The 24015-nt window shown below is 42.3% G+C and overlaps 1 protein-coding gene across 1 annotated transcript in view; it reads left to right on the top strand.

The window, feature by feature from the left end:
• LOC115461867 (ciliogenesis and planar polarity effector 1-like) overlaps positions 1-24015 on the top strand; it is a 337061-nt gene that overhangs the window by 190186 nt on the left and 122860 nt on the right. The window contains exons 13-17 of the mRNA XM_030191927.1: positions 316-527; positions 4862-4942; positions 5123-5290; positions 7478-7651; positions 14020-14248. Of these exons, the coding sequence (XP_030047787.1) occupies positions 316-527; positions 4862-4942; positions 5123-5290; positions 7478-7651; positions 14020-14248 (864 nt within the window). The remainder of the gene's footprint in view (positions 1-315; positions 528-4861; positions 4943-5122; positions 5291-7477; positions 7652-14019; positions 14249-24015) is intronic.

Raw genomic sequence — 24015 nt, 5'->3', positions numbered from 1 at the left:
GGCTTACACAGTGTTTGTACCTCAGGAAATGAAGAATTTAGTGACTTTACCCAAGATCTCAAGGAGAGGCAGTTGGATCGTAACCTGGCTTCTGTGGGTCTCAGACTATTTTAACCACTATTCTAACCACTAGCCTAGTCTTGTACTCCATAAATATGTAGAGAGGAAACTGTTGTAGTTGGCAAATAAAATAGTTATAATTTATTTAACATTCATTTTCTAGAAAGTAAGTATAAAATATCCTTTGCCATATAATTCTTCTATGAGTTTGTAATCTATTTTTTCAGTTGCTTGATGATGATTTCTCCTTTACAGGCTGACAGGTCTCTGGAAATTATTGTACAACCAAACTCTTTGGTATCAAGCTAAGCTTGTTAATGCAAAATGCAAAAATGACAAAACATTTACAACACTGAAGATCTCGCATGAAGAAGCCATGCTGTTACCTCTTTTGTGTCATATTCAGGCAATGTTGCAGTCTGCTGGAGAGTGTCTAGATTCAACCTCAAATCTTACCTCTATAATTGGTAAGTTAAAAGCACAAGGAGTTTGTATTGAGAATTGAAGGCCTTGGCGCACTTTGGGTTAAATAATACTTTTCAGGATCTGAATTTAGCCAGATTTCAACTGCAGCTGGTTACTTATTTGTCCTAAAAAATAAATAAATAAATAAAATCCACATCTTCACCTATGATTGCCATGCAGCTTTCATCATTATTCTCCTTTCCTCCTCATGCAGTCCTCATCCTGCTTATTCTGTTTACCACTTCTACACTTTTGCTGGATATATGCCGTACTGTGCAGATACACATCAGCGATGTGATGCTTATAGTCTTGTCAGAACAAGACAAGAAGCCTCAGCAAATATATTTATTATAGAGAATTGTTAAAATTAACAAGGCTAGGATCATGTAGAACAAGGTTTAAGATTTAAAAGCAGCAAAATGGTTGTATGTGTAAAATTAGAGAGAGGTTCAGAATACCAGACTTCTACAAGATGCACGTTCCAAAATGTTTATTTAAAGACAATCATTCAACTACCTTGATAATCCACAATAATTTTGTAGCAGAGAAATCTGAACACAGTTTCTCTTCAGCAGAAATGTATAGTAGAAAGATAAGTTCTGGGCAGCAGAATAAGGTTAACACAAAAGAGTAACCCTCAGCACAGATTAGTAAGCAGTGAAGCCATAGTGGCTGTTATCAGGAAGGACACATTTCCTTCCAAAAGGAAACCCAAATAAGGTTCTAAAAAGTCGATGTTCATATCTACAATCTATTGTATACTGCAGTAGATTCAGATAGAATATATGATCATACAGACTTCAAAAATATCTTTGTTTCAGAATAGAAAGGCAACAAAAGAAGAGCAGGTAGAACCAGAGATGATCTGCTGTTAAAGGTATTGTGGCCCACTGGAAAAAAGATCTGAAACCTTAGTATAGAATGAATTAACTGTATAAAAACTTTGAATGGCTTCCCACATGCTTGGATAATAGGTGGCCTTCAAAAGTGCAGAGTGAATTGATTGATTGAGTACATCAAGTTCACTTATGAAACTGTGGCAAGCTACACTTCATTTGAATTATGGAATATGTCATTCCTAATATCAAGATCCACTGAGCTACAAGTCTTCTACAAATAGTAGATGTAAATATATCTGTGGATCACTAGTGTCTCTAGATTTAAGGCCAAATCTGTGGCCCAAGGACTCAACAGACTGAGCTACAAGCCCAAGGACTGTTCAGCTAAAATCAGGATGATGCTGGGCCTAGACTAATGTACCAAGCTGATTTAAAAAGAAACTGAGCAAAACTGGAAACATCTGTCTGAAGATTGTAACATAAAAACCTAATAGGAAGGTATCTGTAAGCATCTAGGAGTAGAAAAGGAGCTACAATTTTGCAAAAATTACTGAGAGAAAAGATCAATTAAAAAATAGTACAGGAGTCTGAAACTGATCAGAAAGTGCTATCAGTGCGCATCCTTCTTTCAGTTTTGGAACCATAGCTTGGCCCCATACAGATTTCAACTAGCATGAAAACTCCATTACTCCAGGTAATCTTTAAGAACCAGTGTATGCAAGGATTATACATCTCAAGATCTGAAGACAGAATGGGAATTAAAGAGCTGCTATTAAAAGCCTCTAGGCATATCCAAGAGCATGAACAGATAATGATAATCACTATAGTAGCCTTCTACGAAGAGAGAGAATGAAAATACTTAGTTTCATTTCATCTATATTCCATTGTATTCATACACTACTAGAATAATTCCAGATATACATATACAATTAAAACACATATAAATACATACAAAACATTAAATAAAAAAACTTGCTATCTTACAAATACGTCATCTCTCTCTCCAAAAGCTTACACAAACAATGCTTTCAGCTGTTTCTGAAAAGCTAAATAATCATCTTGAAGTTATAAAGAGATTGGTAAAGTATTCCAAAGGAGTGGATCTTTTGCTGAAATGGGTAAGTGACAAATGGGCTGTCAAAACTGGGATTATCACCAATTTTAATGTACCATTTTGACTTTGAGGCATAGACAAACAATTTCACCAGGCAGGGTGAAGTCTTAGTTTGCAGAGCATGGTACATTAAAAAGCACACTTTAAATTGAGATTCGTTCTCTACTGGAAGCCAGTTAAGGTCACTGAAATATGACATCATGGATGACCTAAATGGGCATCCATTCACAAGCAGGCAGAAGCATTCTACACAATTTGTAAAATGTGCAGCGTATATTCTGATATTCCACTGAATAGCATATTATGGTAGTCCAAGTCCTTGATAGGTTCATAAACTCATAGTTTTATATATATATATAATATACATACATACTGTGAGCTCATTTACAACTTGTATATGTAAAAATGTGGCTCAAACTAGTCCACGTGAATAAATTATGTGATAATCCAAACAATTCTTCAAATATGATTTAGAAAAATTTAGCTCCATTGTGATCTATGTCCTGTGTACTCCACTGTAATTTGCATCCAACTTGATATGATGTTTTGAATTCTGTTTCTGCTCAGGGATTCTTGATGATGGAATAGTCCATTTGCCTGTAGTGTTCACTTACATTAGGTGTCAGCACCTTATGTATACTGAAGTCATGTGATCACAACCTCTAATTGCAATCTCCATATGATGAATAACGAGCGCCTACCAATATTTTAAAAAGCAGTTACATAAGCTAATGACATCCATTCAATTTCAGCAGGTGTAACTGCATTCAAAGTATAGAGCCACCATTGGTTCTTGTAATTCAGTGATCTTTCCAGATCTTTCTCCCATCAGTGTACAGCGCACTGATTGGTAACCTACTGTTTCAGCTGATCAAACTCATGGGACAAACATAGTCTTTGCAGTCGGTTGACTGTGCTGTTGAGCCGGTCTCAATTTAAAAAGCCATTTTTTGTGTCTGGTTATATAATAAGAAACAGCGCCAATGGGAATTTTGTACACAATGTAGATTGTCCACCATACCTTCATAATGTGTGACACATAGGACTTGATCTAAGTATTCTCCTATCCAGGGGTCAAAGAACTGGCTAAAACTGATACTAGGTGTCTGATCCCTCTAAATGACCAGTAGTAGATCATTAAGTGGGAAAGTGCCTTTGCTCCCCTGTCTTTTAGCCTTCATAAGGCTACCATTTTAATTCTTTGGGCTTTCTTTTTCCTAATAAAACTAGATATGTTACTTGTGTGGAAAAAAAATCTGGCACAAAGAATAATGAATATTAAAGAACAGATGGAGATGACAAGGTAGAATATTAAATTGAAACACCACAATCCCCCTAATTGTATAATCTTTGTGCCTAACCATAAGTGCTATTTGCACGCTAAGATTATAGAATACAACGGAAAAGAGGATTGTGTGCAGGCTTACCAGAAAGTGACTATCTAGAGCATTTCAAGCTGCTCTCTCCTGAGTGAATCCTGGCAAGGCATCTGATGTCATCAGAAGGTGCCACTCTCTCCACTTAAGACTGAGCTGCCACTGTGGTGCATGGCTGAAGGGGCACGCCCAAAGGGGCATGCTAGACCCCATTGGAGCACTGAGGAGAAGCCACTCTGTGGAGGTGCGGTGTGTCTAGAGATCTGGGTGAGCAAGCTTCTTACTAAATAATATGGGAAGCAAAAAAAGGAAAGATAAGACTGGTTTGACAGTTAATTTACCCCCAGGATGGGGGTTGGTCATATACAGGCCTGGCAATTTAACAATGAGTATACCTTCAGAGGGAGCTTCTTTAAACACTACCACTCCAGCCAAGTATGCTAATTAATCCTGAGGGTACCAGTTGGGGATTTTTCAAGAGAAGTTGATAACCCCCAAGATATCTCATCCACTTTCTCTGAGTGGGTGTGTATGAGTGAATATGTGTTTGTCCTTTAGGTGTCTGAGGAGAGGTGTGTGGATATGAGTGAGCAGGTATGTCTATGTGGGTATGAATGTCGGTGTATGTCCCTATGTCTTTGTCCATCTCTATGTTTATATACCTGCATTCTTTTTCCAGTATCTTCCAGAATTTGGTCTCCCTAGTATGAAAGAGGTGTGGATTCCTTTGAAGGCCTGATTCTTGGAAGACAGCCTGTCTGGTTTCTTATTGCTCTTGATCACTGGTCCTATAACATTCAAACGAAGCCCAAAAAGACACCCAGTCTACCTACACTGACATTACCAGGGTCAGAGCTGCCTGCGTTATCTCCAAGAGGCTTTTGGCTAACTCTTTGGGTAGGCCCTGAAGCCTCAGTTGGGCTAACTTTCAGGGTAGGCCCTGAACTGCACAATGTCATGCTGGCAATATGCGTTCAGCTTCTCCAATGTGTTTTTCTTCTCTTAAGGTGAGGAACACTTTCTTTATGGCTCATACACTATGGCAGTACAAATCTGGAAAACAGCTTTGCAAGAAGATTCAGCAAAAGGTTAGTGCAGAACAGCCTGTTTTACAGTTTTCGGATACCAATATATTTCTTATTTAATAAGTCAGGAATGAATTTATAGTTACTCAACTTAGGTTTCCTGAACATGTGATCATCTGCAATATACTGTTGTGATTTATGCTGATCATACATGCCATTATTATTATTATTTTACATTTTCAGGAGGAAAGAGAGCGGGTTTTCTTCAGACTCGGTATTACCTTGCTATATTATATTGTCACCTATACCATTACAACTTAATTAATGGCCAGGGACTTTGTGACCATTTAGTGAGAGAGATGCTGAGACGATCTCCAGGATCCGTAGCTACATGGACAGAAGATTTACTTGGTATGTTGTTTAAAGAAAGTGTTTATTCAGTTGAGTAGTAGGGCTGTAGTTTTGATTTTTACAGCAGGTCTTCCTTGGGCCATGATTTCAGAATCAAAAATACCTAGTTTATTGGTCCACTGTTTACTTGAATTCTATGAAACCCTTCTCCTTGGTTGCTATTGTAGAATATTCCATGTTAAGGTAAGAAAGTTTTGATAAGTCAGAGGCCAGAGCTAGAGAGATGCAGATATGCATAGGAGGAGGTTTAAACCAGAAGGAAGGATATAATGCCTTTCTGCAGGTCACTGTTGAGACTTTATTCAAAATCTTTGTCTAACTCTGGAGGCTGGAATAGTCAGACAGGAATAGTCCATAGAGAGAACACCAAAAACAGTCTACAGTCCAAAGCCATATAAAGTGATTCTTAATTACCTAAATAATGTATGTCGTAGAGACGGTATGATAGAATCATTGTAAACACACACAGCGAAGGAGACAAGAAGAATGATGGCAAAAAAAAAAGGCTGATGGGCTCAGAGTTCACATCAAAAGTTTATTTGTAAAAACTGGACTCGACACGAATTGTGTTTCTGCCAGGAGTCCCTGTATTTTGTATCTATAGCAATTTATAAAAACTCTACTGCTTCTCAGAATTGGATATCGCAGAACAGCAGCTAAACCAACCACATACAGTACTTGGAATAAATAAATCAGGTATGAGAAGCAAACTGCTTTTTAGAGAAAAGAATGCTCTAGTCCTTGGGCACACCTGATTAACCAGGTTTTCAGGATATCCACCTTGAATATGCACGAGATAAATACTGAGGATTTATAGTGGCAAGGTGGTGAGGGGGAGGCTGAGGTTTGAGATATTGCACTGGGAGTGAGGTGGAGCAGGCAGGATAGCCATGATGATTCTCATGATGAAGTGGTAGGAGCAGGTTTGGGAGGTTACAGAGGCAGGGAACAAGGTGAAAAGGACAAAATAAAAGTGTGGATAAATAAAGCTTGACCGAATGGTACTGTAGGAAATGGGGTGACCAGTATGATACCAAAAATCTACAGCTCATCCTGTTAGTACTGTTTGGGGCCACTTTGGGTCCAGAAGACCTGAAGGAGAGCAGATAAATATCTTCCTACACAGGGCCATGGTACCTACCAGCGTGAAACATATTGACTGGACATATATGGTGGCAACTTATAACTAGGCAGACTGAATAGACCAATGATCTCTCTACTGTCACCTATTGTGTTACTGTGTTACAGTGGCATAGCCAAGGGTGGGCTCAGGTGGGCCCAGGCCCACCCACTTTGGGCTCAGGCCCACCCAGTAGCAGCACACCTATGATGTGACTGGCAGGGATCCCCAAGCCCCACCAGCTGAAAACTCCCAACAACTGTCCCTCCTGCATACCTTGTAAACAGCAGATCTTCGCCTGCAGTGAGACGCAACTGATACTGCTTACTCTGGCCCCACAGCCTTCCCTCTGATGTATTCCTGCCTATGCGGAAACAGGAAGATGCATCAGAGGGAAGGCTTTGGGGTCAACATGAGCAATGTGTATTAGTTGCTGCTTGCAGGTGAAACTCTGCTATTTAAAAAGTATGCAGGAGAGGGGGGGGGGATGTTTGATAGACCATATGGCATGCAGGCGAGAGAGGGAGAGACCAAATCACTTGTGGGACAAGGCAGAGTTCTTCTGCCCACCCATCTTAGACCAAGGCCCACCCAAAATTGGGTATCTGGCTGCGCCCCTGCTGTGTTAACTTTTAGCATGCAATGACGTCTTTACTCCAAGCTTACTTTAGAATGCTTATAGGAATTATTGGTTATAGAAGCAGGCTGAGAACCAGGAAAGCCAGGGTTCAAATCCTGCTTTTCCTGCTACCACTCCTTGACTTGAACCAAATTGCCTCACCTTCCATTGCCTCGGGTACAGTTTAAATTGTAAGCCCACATGGGCAAGGAAATACCTGATTGTAACTCTGATTAGGAAAAGATGAGTAATTAAAATCCAAACCTGCCAGAATATTCAGATGCCCTTTCCCTTCACCATTTTTAGAACTTTGAAGATGAGAAAAACTGAGATGCATATGAGGTTTCTGCAGTAATTTAATACAGATAGCTTCACTGAATATGTAAAATATGGTTTTGTCTATGAATAGCTCTGTTGTATATTATTGCATAAGTGTTTTGTCTTACAGAATCAGAAAATGCCAGAAATGAACTTGGAATTCTTAGACATGTTCATAGTGAAGCAGCTTTAGCGGTCATCCAGTCCATGGGGCGATTCATGGCTGCCTACTTTACTAATCAGCCACTTTATGTACTTCCACCACATAATGTTTATGTTCTACCTCCATTCTGCTCTGCACCAGGTATTATACTTTAGTTCGGTGTATACATATTCTTTGGCATACTATAAAGAATTTGTTAGAAAGCTTTACATCCAGACTCACAACATGTTGGAGCTGGAAATGATTCACTTTTTCTTATTGTTCTGATTTAGTACCATTGTTCACAGAAATTTGTAATTGAAACTGAATGGAAGTCATGCGATGCAGTAGGAGCAACAGGACATGTTTGCTTTGCTCCAGGCTCCTTGACCTAATCTATTGGCATCTTTTGGTATTGGGCCATTTTTTTTTTTTTTTTTTTTAAATCGCTGCATTCCTGGTCTGTGGACAGATTCTTTGCTAAATCCTCCCTGACCATGAGCTCGCAAGCTCCAAAAAGAAATACTGATAAAGGAAGAGGGGGAGAAGACCAGATGGTGGCTGGCATGGGAGAAAACCTTACCACTTCATCACATATAGCGACACTTACCTCTGCAGTTGTACAGGCACTGAACCCCCGCTTGTTCAGCTTTTGGCCAGATTACTAATTTGGAATCATTGTTGGCCAAAACTTCACGACATACTAGTGAGTTGCAGTCCAGTGTTTACACCGTGGAGGACTTGGTGGTGTCTCTACGGGAGCAGGTGCGTGTTCAAGCTTAGAAGTGGGAGGATCTCGAGAATTAATCCTGCTTCCTGGGCCTTCCAGAGACCATTCCTGATGCCCATCTTATTCCTGTATTAGAACAATGGCTTGCCATGGAATTACCCTTTCTGGATGGAGTGGGACCAGTGCGCCTGGAGAGAGCACATTGTCTGGGGCATGGGTGGGATGATTAGGCATGGCCTGAGTGGTTATTGCAAAGGTGCATAATTATATTCATAAAACTGCACTTCGTGCTTATAAATTAAAGTGGGACTTCCTTTGCTATGAGAATCCCCCATGTGAGCATTTTTCAAGATTATTCTACTGCATTGCTGGAGCAGCGGAGGGCTTTAATGCCCCTATGTGCTAAGCTTGTGGACAAAAATATGCAATTGATGCTGATATAATCCAGCAGTCCTAAAAGTGTTCCACTTTGGCCGTTGGATAACGGACACTTTAGCTGCAACACAAGACTTTTTTTCACACTCTAGGCACAGTGGTTCCTGAACCTGGACCTTGAAACTGGCTTGTTAACCCCACTGATTCTATTTTGGCTACCATGTTTATTTTTATTGTGATACTGTCGTATTACCCTGCTGAAACAGGGCTTCAGGCTTGTGCTGTGAGATAGGTCCTTTTTAGCTGCTTGTCTTTTTTTCTGCAGCAAGACCCTGATCTTGCCCAAGCCTGTATTGCTCTATATTGTTCTGAATGTCTGGGATCATTTATAAATAGCAGTGTTTTGGGTTTGTTTGTTTGTTTTTTTTAATGGACCCCAGTTCTTACCTGGTTTGGGTCGGGAGCCCTTTCATTCTAATAGTGAGGGCGCAGGTGCCTTTATGATAATTGGAGGGGATGAATGGCATTGGTTGAGGGAGAGGGTGTTGGGGTGGGGGTAGGTGTTTTGTATTAGTGCGTGTGTTATTGGGTTTCCTTAGTGGATTAGGGTGGTGGGTTTGGTTAGCATTTGGGTGGGTTGGTTGGGAGGAAACTGTTTTCTGTTACTTTGTACCCGTGAGTGGTTCTTGTTTGTTTATTTATTTATTTGTTGCATTTGCATTCCACATTTTCCCACCTATTTGTAGGTTCAATGTGGCTTACATAGTACCGTGATGGCGATCGCCAATTCCGGTCTGAGAAATACAGAGTGGTCTTGTGTTAAAGTTCATAAGTGACAGAGTAAATTAGGTACTCAAGGAGAAAGAGTTAAGTTTTGTCCAGTTCTGGTATAAGTTTCGTTGTGTTGCAGGAGTCAGGTGTTTAGGTTGGATCGTTATGGTATGCCTTTTTGAACAATTTGTTTTTTAATGATTTCTGGAAGTTTGTTAGGTTGTGCATTGTTTTCATGCGTTTGGTAGTGCATTCCATAGTTGCGTGCTTACGTAGGAGAAGCTGGATGCATATGTTGTTTTATATTTTAGTCCTTTGCACTTGGGTAGTGGAGATTTAGGTATGTGCGTGATGACCTTTTTTTGTGTTTCTGGTAGGTAAGTCTATGAGGTCTGCCATGTAGACCGGGGCCTCCCCGTGAATAATTTCATGAACCAGGGTGCAGATTTTGAATGCAATTCGTTCTTTGATTGGGAGCCAATGTAGTTTTTCACGTAAGGGTTTGGCGCTTTCATATCTCGTTTTTCCAAATATGAGTCTGGCTGCGGTGTTTTGGGCGGTTTGGAGTTTTTTAATAATTTGTTCTTTGCATCCGGCATAGATTACGTTGCAGTAGTCTAGGTGATTTAGCACAATTGATTGTACCAGGCTGCGGAATATTTCCCTTGGGAAGAAAGGTTTTACTCGTTTGAGTTTCCACATTGAGTGGAACATTTTCTTTGTTGTAGTTTTCGCTTGGCTTTCTAGTGTAAGGTTTCGGTCGATTGTAACTCCGAGAATTTTCAGGCTGTCTGAGACAGGAAGAGTGTAGTCTGGGGTGTTTATTTTGGTGGGTTTGTTCGTGTTGTATTGTGATGAGAGGATGAGACTATGTGTTTTTTCTGCGTTGCGTTTTAGTTGAAATGCATCCGCCCATGAGTTCATGATTTGCAGGCTGAGTTTGATTTTGTTTGTGATTTCTGTTAGATCGTGTTTGAACGTGATGTATATCGTGACATCGTCTGCATAGATGTAGGGGTTAAGGCCTTGGTTGGATAGGGATTTGGCTAGTGGGGTCATCATTAGGTTTAAGAGGGTCGGTGATAGCGGTGAACCTTGGGGTACTCCGCATTCTGGTTTCCATGGTGATGATATATTCAATTTTGATATCACTTGCTATGTTCTTGTGGTTAGGAAACCCTTGATCCAACTAAGTACACTTCCACCGATCCTGAAGTATTCTAGGATGTTTAGTAGTATTCTATGGTTTACCATGTCGAACGCACTAGACATGTCAAATTGTAGGAGAAGTACATTTTTGCCAGTTGCAATTTCTTGTTTGAATTTGGTTAGGAGAGTGATTAGTACTGTTTCGGTGCTGTGTTTGGAGCGAAATCCTGATTGTGATTCATTTAATATTGAGAATTTGTTTAAGTAGTCGGTAAGTTGCTTGGTTACCATGCTTTCCAGCAGTTTGACTACCAGTGGGATAGATGCTACTGGGTGGTAGTTGGTGATTTCATTTGCTTTTTTCTTTGAATCTTTAGGTATTAGGGTGTGAGTAGTATGTTGCCTTTGTCCTTAGAAAAGAGTCCATGTTGTAGCATGTAGTTTAGGTGTGAAGTGAGGTCTGCTATGAAGCCGTTGAGGGGCTGATTTTATTAGGTAGTTGGGGCATGTGTCTAGTTTACAGTGGGACTTTGCAAACCTGTTGATCGCTTGGGTTATGATTTCGTCAGTAAGGAGAGCGAAGTTCGTCCAGATTCAGTCTGCTGGGTATTCACCGAGGATTGGGTCCATGCAGTCAATGAATTTTTCGATGTTAATGGTGTTCTGTGGTAACGTATTGCATAGGTTTACAATTTTCTCGTTGAAGTATTTAGCAAGTTTGTCTGCAGATGGGGTGTCTGTGTTGGTTGTGGTAACCACTGTGGTATCTAGTAATTTATTCACGAGTTGGTATAATTTTTGCGTGTCTTTGTAATCTGGTCCAATTTTGGTTTTGTAGTAAGACCTTTTGGTTTGTCTTATTGCATATTTGTATTTTCTTTGCGTTTGTTTCCATGTGTTTAGTGTGTGTACATCTTTTATTTTTTTTTCCATGCTCGTTCAAGCCTCCTCTGGCTTGTGTTTTTAGTTTTTTCAGTTCATCGTTATACCATGGAATTAAGTTGTCTTCATGAGGTTCTTGTTTGTAGTGGTGCTATTTCGTCTAATATGCTTCTACATCTGTTATCCCAATTTAGGAGGTAATGTATCGAGTCCGTTTGTACTGTCCAATTGTTATTGTATATCCTGTGCCAGAATATTACAGAGTCTACTTGGCCTCTCGTGGTATAGGTTGTGCGTTCATGTATATGGTATGAGCCTTTTTTCCGCCATTGTAGGGATAGGTTTAATTTGTGATGGTCTGACCATGGTGTGTCTGTCCATTTTGTATCTGATAGTTTCTCTGTATGGTTGGGAGGTTTGTGTGGCTGTGTGTATCAGTATGGGTGTGTGTGATGGTTGCTTGGTGTGTGAGTCATTTCTGTCTTTCTTTGACCTGGGGAGGTGGCTTGGCTGTTGTGTCTTTCACTCACTGTATATTGGGACTGTTCTTTTCCCCTTGTGAGACATGGGTTCTTTAAGTGACCGCTTAGTGTATTGAAATGTAAGGGACATCACTTTGCCCATTAAACATACGAAAATTCTGTCTGCCCTAAATAATTTGCAGGCTATTGCCTGCCTGCAAGAGATGAGATTGACTGATGCCGAACATCTTAAGCTCCAGCATCATTGGGTGGGTGACATTTACTTTTCCTCTTCTGGGGGTCGTCATGGAGGCGTAGCTATCCTTATTTGGAAATCCCTTCAGTGCACAGCTGAGGTCATGGCTAAGTCCAATGAGGGTCCGGTTTCTCTTTTTACAACTTACGGTACAGTGCAGACTAGTGCTCCTGGTAGTCTATGGGGCTAATAATTTTGACTCACTTTTTTGATTATTTGATCCATCTGTGCTCCTCTAGAGAATGGTAGGTGGATTTTGCTCTTTCTGCAAAGCTCTTGCTCTTGTAGACCCATGGTGATTGTTACACCCCAAGGCTTGGGATTACACTCGTCTTTTGTGAGCCCATGACTCACTGTCTTGGCTGGATTATGTCCTGGCATCCGCCAGTTGTTTTGCTGATGTATTGTTGGCTGATATTGGTCCTGTGGAAATCTTGGATCATTCAGTGCTTTGGGTGGATGTTGGGATGGAATCATTTTATCAGGGGTTCAGACCGTGGCAGCTTCCTTCTTATTTGTACAATGATAAAGGCTTTCAGACATATTTACATTAGAACTGGGAGGCCCATTGTGAGACCAATGGTCAGCATGCTAAATGATCTCATTTTATTTTGTGAGGTTTGAAGATGGTACTCTGAGGGGATATTTTGACTTATACTACCTGTGCCTGCAACAAATGTATTTTGCAAGGGATTATTACTTTGGAGAAGGCTCTGCAGAAGGCCAAAGGGGCTTATATTTATTCAAAAGAACAGTTTTTAACTACACAAGTAGCCCTTAATTCTATGTTGCATGAGCGAGTTCAGTGGTCTTTGGTTTACCGAAAGTATCATCTTCACAGGTTTGGCAAGCCGGGGAAGTTATTGGTGCAGGTCACTAAGACTTGGCAGAGAAGGAACCAGATCCTGGCTATGAGGGCTCCGGATGGTTCCTCTCCTCAGGTGGAGAGGGTAGTGGAATTCCTAACTGATTATTTTAAAGGGGTTTATCAGGCAGGGGTGTATTTTTCATCTGATTGGTGTTTGTACTACTTGCACCACTCGGGGATGCTATGTTTTTCTCCAGAAGTGGTAGAAGCTCTTAATGGTCCCCTCCAAGCGAAGAAGTTAAAGCGGACAATTTGAACCACCAAAAACTTTAAGTCCCCTGGCCCTAATGGTTGCTCGGGATAATTTTATGAGATTCTTCATATCCATCTTTGTGGCCCATTGTTAACTTATTATAATGAGGCTGTAGCCCAGGGTGCGCTTCCTCATTATGTTAATGAAGCCTTGGTCACTCTGTTATTAAAGCTGGGAAACTGAGCAACTCTCCTACCTCTTATCGGCTGATATCATTAATAAATGTGGACCTCAAGCTTTTTTCTCGGGTGTTGGCAGATTGATTGTTTTTCTACTTACCCTCTGTGGTATATAAGGATCAGACAGGATTTGTTTGGGGTCGCAAGTCTGTTTTAAATGTTCATAATGCCCTTTTATCCTTGGCCTGTAGTCAGTCATGATATTCCTCTATTCTTAGTTAGCCTGGATGCAGCTAAGGCATTCGATCAGGTGAGTTGGACATTTGTTTCATGTTTTGTTGCATTTGGGGATTACTGGCTGTTTTTTGGGCATGATCTGTACCTTATATACCTATCCCCAAGCCTCTTTATTTATTAATGGGGTTGAGATAAAATGATAGTCACAAATGAACCTAATTCTGCATAGAAAGCAATGGTCACAATCTTAAAATTGAACTGACCAAATGGTCTAGTAGAGTCAATTTTTGTATCTGTTTTAATTTTCATTGCATGGTAAAATGAATTAACCAACTGCAATCATATGGCTAGATCAGTATTTGGAATTTTATCTTGTGCTAACAAAATACTATGTTAATAACATTATTTGCATATTTTTGTGTCTTATAGATAAATTACTTCGAGTAGTTCCTTTACAGCACTCTGTGATTGCCAGAGTTATCAGAGATCAGAATCTGTCCTGTGCCTGGACTGTGGAATATACTTTTGAGTTGCTGCTTATTGGTGGATTGTTTCCTGAAGCAGTGTTGCTGGCACAGAAGCTTGGAGATTGGAAAATGTCTGTTTCAGTGGCCTTAGCTTATAATCTTTACTGTCAAAGTAATGGCGACTTATCAAGGTGTGTTATTTTCTTCCTGGTTTCAGTGTGGAACTGAGGATCTGCATAGCAGAGTCTTTTTTTTTTCATACTTGCCAGATTTACTGTGTGTTAATAACTGTCTCAGATTTGTGGGAAAGAAAGACTTGGTAGCTGAAGTATATTTATCAATTATATAAGAAATAAAAAGGGATTACATAATATTTTATTTATGACTCGTTATAGCATTCTATAATATCTCTTGTTTTCACTCTTATGAATAGCTGTGATCACATCCTTTTCACTGTATTTCTACTACTACTACTATTTAGCATTTCTATAGCGCTGCAAAGCGTACGCAGCGCTGCACAAACATAGAAGAAAGACAGTCCCTGCTCAAAGAGCTTACAATCTAGTAGACAAAAAATAAAGCAAACAAATCAATTAATGTGCAGAGGAGAGGAGGGTAGGTGAAGGCGAGTGGATACAAGTGGTTATGAGTCAAAAGCAATGTTAAAGAGGTGGGCTTTCAATCTAAATTTAAAGATGGTCAAGGATGGGGCAAGACGTAGGGGCTCAGGAAGTCTATTCCAGGCATAGGGCGCAGCAAGACAGAAGGAGTGAAGTCTGGAGTTGGCAGTAGCGGAGAAGTGAACAGATAAGGATTTATCCAGGGAACGGAGTGCACGGGAAGGGGTGTAGGGAAGGACGAGTGTGGAGAGATACTGGGGAGCAGCAGAGTGAGTACATGTATAGGTTAGTAGAAGAAGTTTGAACAGGATGCGAAAACGGATAGGGAGCCAGTGAAGCGACTTGAGGAGAGGGGTAATATGAGTAAAGTGACCCTGGCAGAAGATGAGACGGGCAGCAGAGTTTTGAACCGACTGGAGAGGGGAGAGGTGACTAAGTGGGGGGCCAGCAAGAAGCAGATTGCAGTAGTCCAAACGATAGGTGACAAGGGTGTGGATGAGGGTTTTGGTAGAGTGCGCAGAAAGAAAGGGGCGGATTTTACGGATGTTGTAAAGAAAGAAACGACAGGTCTTGGCGATCTGCTGGATATGAGCAGAGAAGGAGAGAGAAGAGTCAAAGATAACCCCAAGGTTTCGAGCTGAGGAGACAGGGAGAATGAGAGAGCCATCAACAGAAATAGAAAACGGGGGAGCGGGGAGGTGGGTTTGGGGGGGAAAATGAGAAGCTCGGTTTTGGTCATATTTAATTTCAGGTGGCGTTGAGACATCCAGACAGCAATGTCAGACAAGCATGCTGAAACTTTGGTTTGGATGCAAGGTGAGATATCGGGGGTAGAAAGGTAGATTTGGGAGTCAACAGCATAGAGATGGTAGGAAAAGCCATGGGATGAGATTAATGAACCAAGGGAAGAAGTGTAGATAGAAAAGAGGAGGGGACCAAGAACAGAACCCTGAGGTATGCCGACAGGCAGAGGGATAGAAGTAGAAGAGGATCCACCAGAGTGAACACTAAAGGTGCGGAGGGAGAGGTAGGAAGAGAACCAGGAAAGGACAGAGCCCTGGAATCCAAGTGAGGACAGGGTATCGAGAAGTATGCTGTGATCGACAGTGTCAAAAGCAGCGGAAAGATCAAGAAGAATGAGGATGGAATATTGACCTCTGGATTTAGCCAGTAATAGGTCATTGGAGACTTTCGTAAGCGCAGTTTCGGTTGAGTGGAGAGGGCGAAAACCAGATTGTAGTGGGTCAAGAATAGCATGTGAGGACAGAAAATCAAGGCAGCGGCGGTGAATAGCACGCTTAAGTAATTTGGAGAGAAAGGGAAGGAGGGAGATGGGTCGGTAATTAAAGGGACAAGTAGGGTCGAGTGAAGGCTTCTTAAGGAGAGGTGTGACCACAGCATGTTTAAAGGCAGCAGGGACAGTCGCAGTGGAAAGTGAGAGGTTGAGAATGTGACAGATAAAAGGAATAAGAGCAGGAGAGATGGCATTAAGAAGGTGGGTGGGAATGGGATCAGAGGAACAGGTGGTACATTTTGAGGAAGAAAGGAGAAGTGTAGTTTCCTCAATAGTAACTTCAGGAAAAGAGGAAAGGGAATGAGGGGAAGGAGAGAGAGGGGAACGGACTAGTGGAGGGAGAGGTGGCGAGGTGGAGAATGCAAGGTTTATCTTTTGAACCTTGTTGTGAAAGAATTCAGGAAGGGTCTGAGTAGATAATGAAGGGGGAGTTGGGGGAGGGGGCACCTTGAGGAGAGAGTTCAATGTGGTGAAGAGTCGAGGGTTAGAGCCAAGAGAGTTGGTCAGTTGGATATAATAATCCTGTTTGGCACGTAAAAGAGCAGATTGGAAGGAGGTCAGCATGAACTTAAAGTGTAAGAAATCAGCAAGGGCCCGAGATTTCCGCCAGAGGCGTTCGGCGGAGCGGGTACAGGAACGTAGGCAGCGGATATTAGAAGTCAGCCAAGGTTGAGGTTTTGTACGCCTTATAGGGCGGGTCATCAAAGGTGCAAGAGTGTCTCAGGCAGATGATAGAATATTGTTGTAAGAAGAAACAGCCTCGTTGACAGACGTGGATGGTTCCACAGTCGAGAGGAGGTTTGAAACATGGGAGGATAGAGATGAAGGGTCAATACCATGAAGATTCCTAGATAAATTAGATAAGATAGGACAGGACTGGGAGGGAGGAGATTTAAGTGTGAAAGTTAGGAAACTAGCGGGTGAACAGTTGGAGGAAAAGATAAGATCAAGACAGTGACCATTTTGATGAGTGGGGGAGGTGGAGCATAGTTGGAGATTATGTTTCAACAGTTTTTATTGATGACAATAAACATTATAAACATGGTTCATAAATTCAAACAGCTCATTAACCTAAGAGCAGGTCACTGTTGCATACATACATCATAACTGCTTCATCAATATTTTCCATCATCATTTTCTCCCCCCCCTCCCCCCCCTTTTTTTCTCCCCTCCCCCCCCGGGGGTTGACATCTTTACAGTGATCGTTTTTAACTTCATAGCACCTAATCTTTTTCAATATCTATTACAGGACTATACCCATTTACATCCTGAAATGCTAATCTCCCAAACACCCCACTGGCTAAGGCGTTCCAAGTCTATTTAGTACCGCACTTCGTGCTTTATGAGATATGTTTTGCAAGTACTTACTCCATATTTTAATAAACTCCTTTCTTTTCTTTGAGTTACCAAAGGCCGTCCTAGCCTCCCAAAGCATTAATTCATGCATCCTATTTCTCCAGTACCAAAAGGAAGGTGGATCTTCCTGCAACCAGTGTTTAAGTATGCATTTTTTCCCCACTGCATATGCCTTGCATAAAAATAGCCCTATATGGCTGTCTGTTATCCCATATGCATCCCTTTTGTTCAACAACACTCCTCTCCAGGAGGGGAGTAATCTTTGCCCTATGATCTGCTCGATATACTTCTGTATAGCTCTCCAGAATATTTTTATTCGAGCACATTTCCAGAATGCATGCAAAAAGGTATTATTTTCTCTATTACATTTGGAGCATTGAGCTTCGCCTATCCAACCCGCTCTTGCTGCTTGGTTTTGTGTTATGTATCCCCTGTGTATTACCCTATATTGACTCTCCTGTAACTCTGCCCCACCTACTTGATGTGGTATATCATTTATCAGTTTTCCAAAATTTATTCCTTTCAATTCGTATCCCAAATCCTTACTCCATGCCTCTTTAAGTATCTCATAGGTACGGGGTGGACTCAATGCTACTAAAGCTTTATGTAAACTCGATATTGATACCTGCCCGTGTGCATCTCCCTTTAAGAATTCACGAAGTCTACAACCAAGCCTCGCGCCTATTGCTTCTTGGTCCATACTGCCCCAGTAATGATGTAGTTGTCTGTATGAGTAATGATCCTGGTTTGCTAAAGACATTCTTTGCTGCAGATCTTGAAAGCCATACAACCCTCCCTCCTCATTAACTAGATGTTCGAGTAAGGTAATCCCCGCCCTTGACCACCTGTCAAATATACCTTTCTCCAGACCAGGTGGAAAGTCCCCATTTCCTTTGATTGGTAGCTGATCGCTAACATTGGGATTTTGCTTCCATATCTGCATGAGCAATCGCCATATGCTTCTCATTGGCCTTAACAATATACTTTTTCGGAGGTTTAATGGTAAGTTTTTTTGTTTTGGCCTGCAATATAAAATTCAAGTGCCAGGGCTCAAATAGTGTTCTCTCCCAGCTAGTCGGGGTATACTGGTTGGTATTGAGCAGCCAATCCCTAAGATGTCTCAACAGGCATGCTTGATTGTATCGTTTTATACAGGGTAATCCCACTCCCCCCTGTGTCCATCCATCATACAAATATTCAAAGCGAACTTTTGATTTCTTCCCCCCCCCAAAGGAACTTTCGGATTATTCTATTTAACTTTCTAATGTCCTTACCCAGGATATGCAATGGCAATACCTGCAATATGTAGAGCCACCTTGGGAATATAATCATTTTGAACATATTGATTCTTCCTATTAATGACAGAGGCAAATGATTCCAACTCTCTAAAGAGCTGCTGGTGTCTTGTAACAGCTTTTCTATGTTGATCTTATATAGATTAGTTATATCCATAGTTAAGCGCACTCCCAGATATCTGAACGATTCCGCCGCCCATTTTAATGGTAATTGTCTTTGCCAGTCTCTAACTTGGGCTCCCTCCCTCTGCATAGCTTCAGACTTCTCTAGATTGAGCTTAAAGCCTGAGAAGTCGCCATACTCTGCCATACACTCGATGAGGGCTGGTAGTGATTCCTCTGGCTGAGTCACATGTGCTAATAAATCATCAGCAAATGCTGCTATTTTAAAAGTTTCCGTGCCCATCCTAACTCCCTTTACATCGGGTGTTTGTTGGATATTCCTAATCAATGGGTCTAAAGTTAATACAAATAGTAAAGGTGATAGTGGGCATCCCTGCCTTGTTCCCCGACAAATGGGAAAGGGAGGGGACAATATTCCATTCGCCCACACCTGGGCTTGTGGAAGATAGTATAATGCTCTAATTGCCTCCTGAAAGAACCCTGTTATTCCATACACATCCAATATTCCGAACATAAAGTCCCATACTACTCTGTCGAATGCCTTTTCAGCATCGAAGCTGACCAGCACCGACGGCGTGGCCCGCTCTGCTACCGCCTCCAAAGTTACCAATATCTTTCTCACATTTTTTGTGATATTTCGCCCCTGTACAAATCCCACCTGTGAATCTTCAATAATATCTGGCAGAATTCGCGATAAACGATTTGCCAAAACCTTGGCAAATAGTTTAGCCTCATAATTAAGTAGCGAAATTGGCCTATAAGATTCTGGTTTCTGTGTGTCCCTTCCTGGTTTTGGGAGCACAATGATCTGAGCTGTTCTCAAGGAGATAGGCATTTGTTTTTCTTTCACTATGGCATTAAACATCAATGTGATGGGTACCACCACTTCATCCCTCATCATTTTATAGAATTCTCCTCTATACCCATCTGGACCCGGGGCTTTCCCCAAGGGCCCCTGCTGTATTGCCCATGCTACTTCATCTTCCATTATGGGGGCATTTAACATTTCTTGGCTCTCTATATCTATTCTCGGAAGATTTTGTCCCTCCAGATACATTCCACTATCCATTGGGGGTGGATCAGGGACATCATACAGCTGCCTGTAATAACCTTGCAAAATTCTGTTTATTTGGGTATCTTTGTTTTCTAAAGTTCCATTGACCGAATATAATGCGTTAAGTTTTGGAGGTCCTTGCCTTGGATTTGCTAACCTAGCCAACATCTTTCCCCCTCTGTTAGCATATTTATATAATTTATATTTATAAGAGCCATAGTTGTGTTGGGCCTTTCTATGAAGTCTCTCGTTAAGGGTCTGCTGCAGTTCCAAGAGTTGGGCTTTTAGTGTAACAGTATGTTGGCGTCCATACTCCCGTCTTACCCTTGTTATTTCCTTCTGTAGCCAAATCTGTTCCTTCTCCCTTGCCTTTTTTTGATGGCTAGTATACGCGATTATCTCTCCCCTAAGCACAGCCTTTGCCGTGTCCCAATAAAGTATAGGAGTTGTTGTATGTGCCTGATTGGTGTCTTGGAACTGCTTATATTTTTTAATTATAAAATCTCGGAATCCCTGATCTTTGTATAACCAAATAGGGAACTTCCACTGGAACTGTCTAATCTCTCTCTCCATAGGCTCCCATACGGTCATTACCATTGCATGATCTGATATTTTAATGGGGCCTATTTCTGCACTACATATTTTAGTAAATATTGATCGGGATATAAATATGTAATCAATCCTCGACATGGTGGCATGTGCGCGAGACAAGTGAGTATAGTCCCGCTCTACGGGATGCAGTGTTCGCCACACATCCACCAGGTCCAGGACCTCACTTAACACCTCCAGTCCTCTTGATTCCATCCCTGCTCCTCTTCTTCCCCCCTGTGATCTGTCCAGTGTGGGATCCACTACTGCATTGAAATCTCCCCCAACTAGCATGGGTGTTCCTTCAAAACTTGTTAACTGACGTAAAAGTTGTTTGTAGAAAGCTTTGTTATACGTGTTAGGAGCATATACATTACACATAACCACTGGTTGACGTTCTACAGTTAAATGTACAATTACAAATCTTCCCGCATCATCAGCTATTACTTTGTGTGTAGTTATTTGCACCCCTTTCTTGATTAGAATTATGACTCCCGCTTTTTTTGCTTGCGCTGGGGATTCATAATATGAGCCCACCCACCAACGGCATAGTTTCTCATGTTCCTTGGCATTTAAATGTGTTTCTTAAAGTAATGCTATTGACACCTTTTGCCTGTGGAGTGCCCGGAGTATCTTCTGCCTTTTTATCGGCGAAGAAATACCTCCCACATTCCATGTCACTACTTTAAGGGCCATTAAGTGATATCGTAAGTTTGCTGTATTACTACCTTGATTCTTTCTCTGATTAAGTGGGGAGGGCATCCCAGCCTATACCCCCACCCCCTGTAGTTGATCCTGTTCCTACATGGATGTTCAACTCGTGTGTCCCCTACTATATTGCCTGTATTCCCCTGTTCTTCTGTTACCATGAAGATTTTGTTCCACATTAACCCTCTCCCCCTCCCTCCCCCACCCTCCCCCCTACTACCCATCTCCCCCATATTCTTATTGGCACCTATAGTGCTGTACTTCCGTGCTTCCGACCAGGGATCCCTCTAGACCAAACCTTACTTGTGTGTCATTTATCCCCTCCCCCCTCAGTTTACCTTATTAACTTTACAAACAGTATCAACATCTTCAAAACTTTGTAACTCTGCATCAAATAGTCTCTGGTTTCCTCACCACTTCTGCTCTTCCTCTTACTATTGTACCAGTCTCTCTTTTCTTATCACCGCACTACTCAGGTTTTACTCGACGTTCCAGGCCTTTCTTCCTCCAGCCGGTCCACGAATGCTTGAGCGGCTTCCACCGTGTCACAAAATCTGACTGAACCATTGTGCTGTATTCTCAATTTTGCTGGATATAGTAGACTGAACCTTATCTGCATTTTGTGCAGTCTCCCACATATTTGCGAATATTGCTTGCGCTGGAGGGACACTTTGGTAGAATAGTCCTGAAAACACAGTATCTTATGTCCGTCCACCTCCAGCTTCCCTCCTTTCCGTATAGCTATCAACACATCCATCTTATGTTGATAGTGTAGCATTCGCAATATGACCACTCTTGGCCGTGTATTATTCTCTCTTCTTGGACCCAACCGGTGTGCTCGTTCTATCTTAATTGGTCCCGCGGTACTCTGGTTAGTCAAAAGCTTGGTGAGCCATGGCTCCAAAAAACCTCTCAGTTCCGCCTCTGGCATTGATTCTGGTATGCCTACCAGCCGAAGATTATTCCTTCGAGATCGATTCTCCAGGTCGTCCACTTTGTCTTCCAAGGTTGTCACCATTGCTTGTAAATGCTCGATGGATTTTGATGCCTCCTGCGTGGAGGTTTCCACTTCTCCCAGTCGCTGTTGAACCTCCTGGAACTCGTTGGTAAACGTGGTGATTCTTTGGTTCATTCCTTCAAGCTTGTCAATTATTTGCTGCAATTTATTGTTCATGGTTTCCTCCACCGCCATTTTTACCTCCGTGACAATTTCCGTGGCCCAAACAGAGCTCACTGTTGGTGACGGTGGGGAATTTTTGTCCGCCATCTTTGTACCCCCGTTCTTATTCTTCTCCGGCTCTCTCCTGGAGCTTCTGGTAGCCATACAGCAATGCACGGGGCAACTACAGTCTATTCCACTGATTTAATACTGTTTTTGTCCCCGTTTCTCAGCTGCAGTGAGTTAACTCGGCTTGTTATTTGTGCTGGATACTGTTTTATTATTCTTGGTCTCTATGCTAAGTATTCCTCTGTCTCTTTATTTTCAATTGCCACATGTTCATTTACAGGGATTGGTGCTGTATTCCTTGCTCTTGTTTCCCCACGCTTCTCTTCCCACTATCTCTCCGCCATCTTCTCCTGATAGCACGGTACCTTATGCTCCTTTTGCCCCACGTTCTTGTCCGTCCTCCGCCGTGCTCTCATCTGGCTGCTCTTAGCTGCGGTCTCAATCGCCCGCTCCCGAGCACATCAGCAACATCGGCGAGACCTTTCTGTCTTTGAGCCTCCAGGTCTCCCGCCCGCGTCGAGCTAGGTGTTCCGCTCCCCGCGTCTCGCCGGCCTCCTCCGGCCCCGGCTCCACGTGGTTGCAGTCGGGTGCGCGATCGCCGTTTTTCGCCGCTCCGTCTTCACCAAGCGGCTTCGCGGTTCCCAATTACGAGCCTGGGACTCTCCTCCGCACTAACCCGTCTTCTCTGTCTTGTTCTGGGGGCTTGGGCTGTTTTAATCAGTATGATCCCTGGTCGTTGCCTGCAGGAGCTCACTTTACAGCGGCCATCTTGGCTCGCTGCTCCACCGGAAGTCCGCATAGTTGGAGATTAAAGGAGGATGTTAAAGCGAGTAACTTGGAAATATAAGAGTTAGAAGGATCATTAGCAGGAATATTAAAGTCACCAAGGATGAGAGAGGGGGAGGAAGGATCATGGAAGAAGGCAAGCCAGGCATCAAAGTCACTGAGAAAGGATGAAAGGGACTTATCAGGGGGACGATAAATGACCGCTATTCAAAGAGGCAGAGGAGAGAAAAGGCGGATAGAGTGGACTTCAAAGGAGGAAAAACAGATTGAGGTGGAAGAAGGGGTTGAAATCTGGAGGAAGGAGAGAGAAGTAATGCAACACCGCCCCCGCGGCCAGCAGGGCAAGGAGTATGTGAAAAAAGATAACTGCCATGGCAGAGGGCTGCGACTGAAGCACAGTCATCAGGGCAGAGCCAGGTTTCTGTTATGGCGAGCAGATGGAGGTGACGTGAGATAAAGAGGTCATGAACATATGGGAGTTTGTTGCAGATAGAGTGTGCATTCCAAAGGGCGCAAGAGAAGGGCAGAGAAGAGGAGGGGAGTAGAGGAATAGTGATGAGGTTAGAGAGGTCACAGTGTGATCTGTAGAGTTGGGATAATAGTTGATGAGGAGGGCCAGGATTGGGATTGAGTAAGAGAAAGAGTAAAAAGAGAGCGGAGGAGAGTAGGAGAGGTGTGGCCATGAAGGTGTTGAAGACGAGAGGTATTTAGGTGGAATGGGGAAGGCAAAATGGAAGGAAGAAAGAGATGAAGACTAAAAGCTAAGAGGGAGGAAGAGGGTAGGAGAGAAGGTGAGGTGATGAAGTCGATGGATGGGCAGTGAGTTCCTGTAGTGGAGAGAAGTAGGGGGTGAGGGAAAAGATTAGGAAGGGACTAACGGCGCGCGGCACCAAGAGCAGAGGCCCT

The sequence above is a fragment of the Microcaecilia unicolor genome, chromosome 2 (genome assembly GCF_901765095.1).
Source record: "Microcaecilia unicolor chromosome 2, aMicUni1.1, whole genome shotgun sequence".
In the NCBI taxonomy this organism is placed as follows: Eukaryota; Metazoa; Chordata; class Amphibia; order Gymnophiona; family Siphonopidae; genus Microcaecilia; species Microcaecilia unicolor.
The sequence above is the reverse complement of the archived record's forward strand: the minus strand, read 5'-3'. Positions and strand labels throughout refer to the sequence as shown.